Raw genomic sequence first — 6,502 nt, 5'->3', positions numbered from 1 at the left:
GAATTAGGGTTAATTCTATTATGTGAACTTCGAATCTATTAGAGGATTTGTTACCTTGGGAGTTTGCAATAAATCCCAAAGAGTTTTTTTCCCTAATAGGGTTTTCTCTTTGTAATCAATTTTTTTGTTTCTTTTCGCACTTGTTTATTTTAGTGATATTGGTTTGATCAACCAAATTAAATTAAACATGCAAGCAAAATAGGTTAATAAATCGAATTCAGCGTAGAATTTGTTAATTGTTTGCAACTGGGGTCTAAATCACCCTTTCACATTCATATATTTTCACCTTTAATTTAAATAACACAAATCAAAATACAACTAACTTTATTACTCTATCCTGGAAATACCCACACATAATATATTTGAATACTTATTATTCGGGGAAAAGAAGTATAATGAGTGACAAACAGCTTCAAATCATTCCTTCTCCTACTTGATAACACAAAGGACTTAGACATGTCAAGTTCCTATGGTTTCAACTTTAATCTAAGTCACCGTATCACAATCATATATTTTCACCTTTTATTTAAATAACCCAAACCAAACTACAACCAAACACCTTATCACTATATCTTGAAACTACCCACACCTAATATATTTGCATCCCTATTATTCAATGTTTTTCATGAAGAAGAGGAGACCAAGGAGTGGCAATTAGCTTCAAATCATTCTTTCTCCTGCATGATAATCCAAAAGATTCAGACATGTCAATTTCTTCTGGTTTGATCTTATTAGGGAGTTTCCAATTAAAGTGATATAGCAATTGAGAAAGAACAAGTTCAATGGTTGCAAGAGCAAAAGATATGCCAGGACATATCCTCCTACCACCTCCAAATGGAATGAATTCAAAGTTTGCCCCTCTAAAATCAATATGAGAACCTTGGAATCTCTCTGGGTGAAAGCAATCAGCATCACTCCAATATTCAGTATCTCTCCCTATAGCCCATGCATTAATGTATACTTTTGTATTGTTTGGTATCTCATAGCCATTGATTTCACATTTTTCTCTTGATTCCCTTGGGATCAAGGCAGCAGGAGGATGCAATCGTAAAGTTTCTTTCACAACTAGTTTCAAGTAATCTAGTTTTTGAATGTCAACCTCCTCAATATTCTTCCGCCCTTTAAGGACTTGTCGCACTTCAGCTTGTGTCTTCTCCATTACTTTTGGATTTCTCAATAATTCTGACATTGCCCATTCTATCATGGTTGCTGAAGTCTCACTTGCTCCAGAGAAGATGTCCTAAAAAAGAATGTTGAATTACAATCACAATGTGATATGAATGTTTAATATTAAGCAAAATAGGGTAACTTGATAATTTGGAAAAAAAAAACAGAAAAAAGAAATTGAGGAAAATCATTTTTTAGTCTCTTATTACGTTATTCATCCAAATTCATAATTCATGACCTAGAAGTTGATTTTTGTTAAGAGGGAAAGAAAAGCATAAAAGAAAAATGAAAATGCAACAAAAGAAATGTTGGTAAAAAATTGATGGATCTTATTGAGTGGTTTTGGGACCACAACGTTCTTACCCGTACTTTACCACAACTCTAACCTGACAAATTATAAGTGATTATTTATTATTTTTAAATGGACGCACAATTTAGTTTTCACTACTAGAAGTTTGTAAGATCACAATGTTATTACAAAATGTGGTGAAAATAATTGTGGTCCTAAATTTTCTCAATCTTATTTGCTTACCAGGGTGACAGCTTTGATACGGTTGCTTGTGAGATTAAATTCAAGCTCACCCGATTCCTGAAGTTTTAGAAGCACATCAACTATATCATCATGATCACTAGCATGTTTGTTGGCTGGAGTGGCACACCTTTTCTTCTTATGATCGTTGATTATATCATCGAGAATCTTGTCAAGTTTTCTGTGCATTTTCTCCAAGGCGGGCTTCTTTCCAGTCAGGAAGCTAAGGAACTTTAGTGAAGGAAACAAATCAGGCACTTCAAAGCCTCCACTGAGAATAAACGTTTCCTTGATTAGTGATATGAGTTCCTCTTCATATTTGCACTTCTTCCCAATGGCTGCCCTGGCAGTGATACCATATGTCAAGGAGGAGATTTTCTTTGTGAAATTGATTTGAAGTCCCGCAGACGAAGAAATGCCTTCAATAAGATTCCACACCTCTTCTTCTCTTATTGATCTAAATGACTGGATTCGCTTCGCGCTCAGGAACTTCATGACACAAAGCTTTCGCATTTGTCTCCAATAATCATCATAAGGAGCAAAGATCATACCTGAATTATCATAAGACATAACTTCAATGGCAAGAAGTACTGGCCTATTTGCGAAAGCAGCATCGTGTGTCTTTAACACCTCTTTGGCCACTTTTGGTGATGAAATGATTATAGCCAAGACCTCACCCAACTGAAGTTGCATGATGGGTCCATATTTTTTGGCTAAATCTCTCAAGCATCGATGCGGCTGAAAGAAAATCAGTTGGTGCAAATTCCCTATAAGAGGCAGTTTCCATGGCCCAGGCAGCAACTTATGGCTTTGGTCTTTGGCTTTGAACCTCTTCCAATAAATTATCAGGATAAAAAAGAAGAGGAAGCACGTAAAGAGAGAAAAGGGGGGATCTTGGAGCATTTTGGGACACTAATAATGAAGCCCTATCTTAGGCCGTGGGATTTGTATTCATAGTTGCAATGAACACTAGGTGTACTTATAGGGTTTTTTTTTATTTTTTTTATTTTTTTAATGATTGCGTACTTCGTAGGGTTTTTATCTCTTATCTTGCTTCCGCGTTTATTTTCTATTTCATTCAATTTATTTAATAGTATTTTTTTGGTAAATTATTTAATAGTATCTTTGTCTCGTCCTTTTTTTTTTTTTTTTTTTTTTCAATCCTGATCTAAATTTTGATAACATCTCCTCCTATATGTATTATTTTTACATATATATATACATACATATATATATATAGTTACATTGTTTTCCGCTACATTTAAAATACATGGTGGAATTTCTTCCACCCAACATAACACATCATACGGTCTAATGGTGGGCCTGATGTGCAATTATTTTTGCTGCTTTGTTAACACTAATTGACACCACGTGCTGCACAATTCTTGCGCTACTCTGCTCTGCTGTGTGAAACTAGTATGCACAATTCTTGCACTACTCTTCTCTGCTGTGTGAAACTAGTGCCGCTGTATTTAGAAAATATGCTCAACACATAGAATTAAACTCATACATTTTAGACAACATGCACCGCACATGGAATTAATCCACGTGCAAACTTGCAGCATTCTTCTCTTTTCAAATAGTCTTACACGTTTTTCAAATTATGATTTCTCCAAACTCGGCTGTTTCAATGAAGTTTTGTTTTCTCCATGGACAGATTCAGGATTTAGAGTTAAAAGAGGCTAGAATATATGTAGAAAAAAAAAATAATCATGAAATTTCAATTAAACATTTATTTAGTATTAGCGGACTTTCACCAAAGACAAATACATACTGATGATGTATGGAATCAGTTAGTTGAACACTTCGGCTTCGGTAGACTACAGCGTTAGCAGAGGCCTATAAAGAGAGAAAGCAGTCAAAGGGTGACCGGGGCAAACCAGCCAAACACCCTCCGATGATAAAGTTAGTTGTTTTCTTCTAATGGAGTTCCCACTTTATTCAAATGTAAAATCTCAGGAAATTCATACCTTTGCATGGTTAAGACCGGCCCTTATATAGGGTATTCTAGAGCGGTTACTAGTTTCAATAACTTCCCCCAGAATCTTGGAATCCAGGCATAACCTCCTTAACGGCTATAAAAATCATAACCGCCGTTGGAAGTTACATACGTGGGAGGGATTAGCGGCGATGAACGTGGGTTGATGAACTGCTCCGAAGTTTGCTAAGTATTTACGTTGTCGTCCATGCGCAGACTTTATGTCGTGCCGTTGTGTGGTTGTGCACCTTGCACATGGACGATTCTCTCGACTTGATTCCCTGAAGTTTAATCAATTGCCCAACATCCCATGGACGAGATATCTGGACGAATAGGAGATGACCTAGTTGTTTGGCTAACCGTTTCTCATGGACGACCCTTCTGGACGAACCATAGATGTGATTTTTTGTTATCCATCAGTTGCCCCCTTGTCCAAGGCGTCGTCTAGGGACCTTATAGGGATTTTATCCCATTTATATAGCCACGTGTCATGGTTTAATTCACTGAGCAGTTAAATCGATTACATTTCCCCACGCGATTGCCACGTGTCATTTTCTTAGTGGATGGTGTCGCTTCGCTGACCTTACTCCTGGGCTCTATAAATAGGCACATTCTCTTTCTTGCCCTCCACCTTTCTCATAAACTTCCTTCCGCTATCTCATCCAAGATTCTCGTCTAGCGTTCGTCCTAGTTCTCAGGTACTTCCTCTTCTTTTTAGGTTTTCATCTTGACCTTTACTTTAGTTATGTCTTCGTCTAGTAGTATAGAGAGAAATAGATGAGTATCAAGACGTCTCGTCTGGAAGTTATGAGAGTGGTGAGAGTAGCACTAGTTTAAGTAGCAGTTCCTCGGATGAGCAGTATTCGTCCGGGGTTCCTGGCATTTCCTTAGAAGAATTTCAGGAAATGCAACGTAGGATGGCCTCTGGAGCTGGAGCTAGCTCGTCTAGAGCGCCACCCAACCCTTCTCAGGACGAGGAGGAGGAAGAAGAAAACATCATATATAGCTGTGCACCTGAGGTAGCATCCACTTTGGACGCTCCTAAGTTAAAAACGTTAGTAGATAGATACCAAATTCCTATCGAGTTTAAACCTCGTCTACCCAGGGAAGGAGAGTGGTGTTTTTCACCTTCTTTTGGTTCAGGAGTATACTCGTCTTATCTCTTAGCTGGTCTAAGGTTTCCCCTCAATTCCTTTTGTAGAGGTCTCCTTCATAAGTTAGGTATTGGTCCCAATCAACTTAATCCCAATGTTTGGAGGACGATAGTCGCCATGCAAGTGTTATGGCATGAGGCACTGGAAAGGGAACGTCCTATAACAGTGGACGAGTTCCTCTACTGTTCTAAGCCTTCAGAAATAAAACAGTCAGCTGGTTTTTACCAGTTCTCATCCAAAGGCTCTCACTATAGCTTAATAAAGGGCCGTAGCTCGTCTGATAGGCTCTGGAAACAAGAGTTTTTTATCATTTCTGGAAACTGGGCTGGGGACCCAACAGATGTTAGTAATGCCCCCTTCCCTCCTTTTACCAGCCCCATAGGTCGTCTTCGTCCTGAGGGTATGTTTTCTTTTCATGTAATTTATTTTATTCCTTACACTTTCTAACTTTCATTCGTCTAACTATCTTTCTTTTGTTGGTACAACTGTTACTCGTCCACGTTTGAACAAATCTTACTTGGAACGAATTGACCATGTACGTGCCTTCCCTAGAAGGACTTTCCACGATTTAGTAACTCTCAGCAGTTTAGCTACGTGGGGACTTGGTCCAGAACCAACTGCTGAGAATCTAGCCCACGAAAAAACTACTCGTAGGAGTAAGTATCATCCATCTCCTTCCATTTCCATATCTGTTATTATTATTATATATATTTTTTATTATCATTTTAACTAATTTCCTTTATTGTAGGAATATTTACAATGAGAGAAAATAGAGAAAAAACAATAACTAGTGGGGACGAGGATGCTCCTCCGCCTCCGGTCATTCAGAAGGCTACCGTCCAACCTGGGAAGAGGAAGTCCAAGAAGATTTCAAGTTTCGTGGACCTAGACGACCTTCCTAGTCATCGAGGTCCTAAAAAATCAAAAACCACTCAGACTTCTCTTCCCAAGGTCCCCAAATTCACTCCTCCCCCTACGGTGAATCTGGACAAGTCTCCTACCAATGTGGAGCCCGTCCAGATAGTTCATCATGTTTAGACTGATCCTGCACCTTCAACTAAGACTTCTCGGAAGCCTCATCCGTCAGAGCAATCAGATCGTCCTTCTAACTTGGTGCTGGACGAGGGGTATGCGTGGAGGACGTTCAAAGGAATCATCACTAACAACGAAGTTAACCAATGTTACAACATGTCAGTGAAAGAATTTGAACGTTCTGGCGTCCACGACCTCTTTAAGGTAGGACCTTAACTTGTCCTTGTGCTTGTTTTTTTTTTTTTTTATTATTTTATATATATATATATCTTGCTAACTCTCATTCGTCCATGTACAGGCTATGTCAAAGTTTTATACAACGACGTGCCAGGCCAAGGAACTAGCTGAGGAGGCCAAGACGGCAAATGAGAAGGCTAAAGAGCTAAGCAATGAAGTTTTGCTAAAAAAGGGGGAGGTGATCAGGCTGACAGATGAAATCAACCGTTTGCTAGGAATTGAGACGAGATTGAAGGACGAGGTTAAGAAACTTAAGGCAGATGCTGTTGAAAAAGATACTCGCATCGCATACTTGGAGGGACAAGTTTCAGAGTTTAATTCGTCCTTGGAGAAGGCACGTGAAGAAGCCATATCAGCCTTCAAGAAGTCTGACGAATACAAGAATCGTCTAGACAGCCATTACGC

General features: G+C 38.7%; 1 protein-coding gene across 1 annotated transcript; it reads right to left on the bottom strand.

Moving 5' to 3' along the window:
* Positions 1 to 342: 342 nt before the first annotated feature.
* On the bottom strand, positions 343 to 2,487 carry LOC112005279 (desmethyl-deoxy-podophyllotoxin synthase). The gene is made up of 2 exons (XM_024037521.2): positions 1,700 to 2,487; positions 343 to 1,240 (listed from the first exon to the last, which is right to left on the bottom strand). The coding sequence occupies exons 1-2, from the start codon at positions 2,387 to 2,389 to the stop codon at positions 614 to 616; spliced, it is 1,317 nt and encodes a 438-aa protein (XP_023893289.2). The 5' UTR covers positions 2,390 to 2,487; the 3' UTR covers positions 343 to 613.
* Between the last annotated feature and the right edge of the window lie 4,015 nt (positions 2,488 to 6,502).

This window comes from Quercus suber, unplaced genomic scaffold (genome assembly GCF_002906115.3).
Source record: "Quercus suber isolate HL8 unplaced genomic scaffold, Cork oak 2.0 scaffold_301, whole genome shotgun sequence".
Lineage (NCBI taxonomy): Eukaryota > Viridiplantae > Streptophyta > Magnoliopsida > Fagales > Fagaceae > Quercus > Quercus suber.
This window is presented reverse-complemented; position numbering and strand designations above follow the sequence as displayed.

Bases quoted from the DNA above. Each gene is read 5' to 3' on its own strand.
- LOC112005279 (XM_024037521.2), bottom strand. From the start codon at position 2,389: ATGCAACTTCAGTTGGGTGAGGTCTTGGCTATAATCATTTCATCACCA. The intron at 1,241-1,699 runs GTAAGCAAATAA...ATTCTTTTTTAG, and splicing joins GTATCAAAGCTGTCACCCTG to GACATCTTCTCTGGAGCAAG.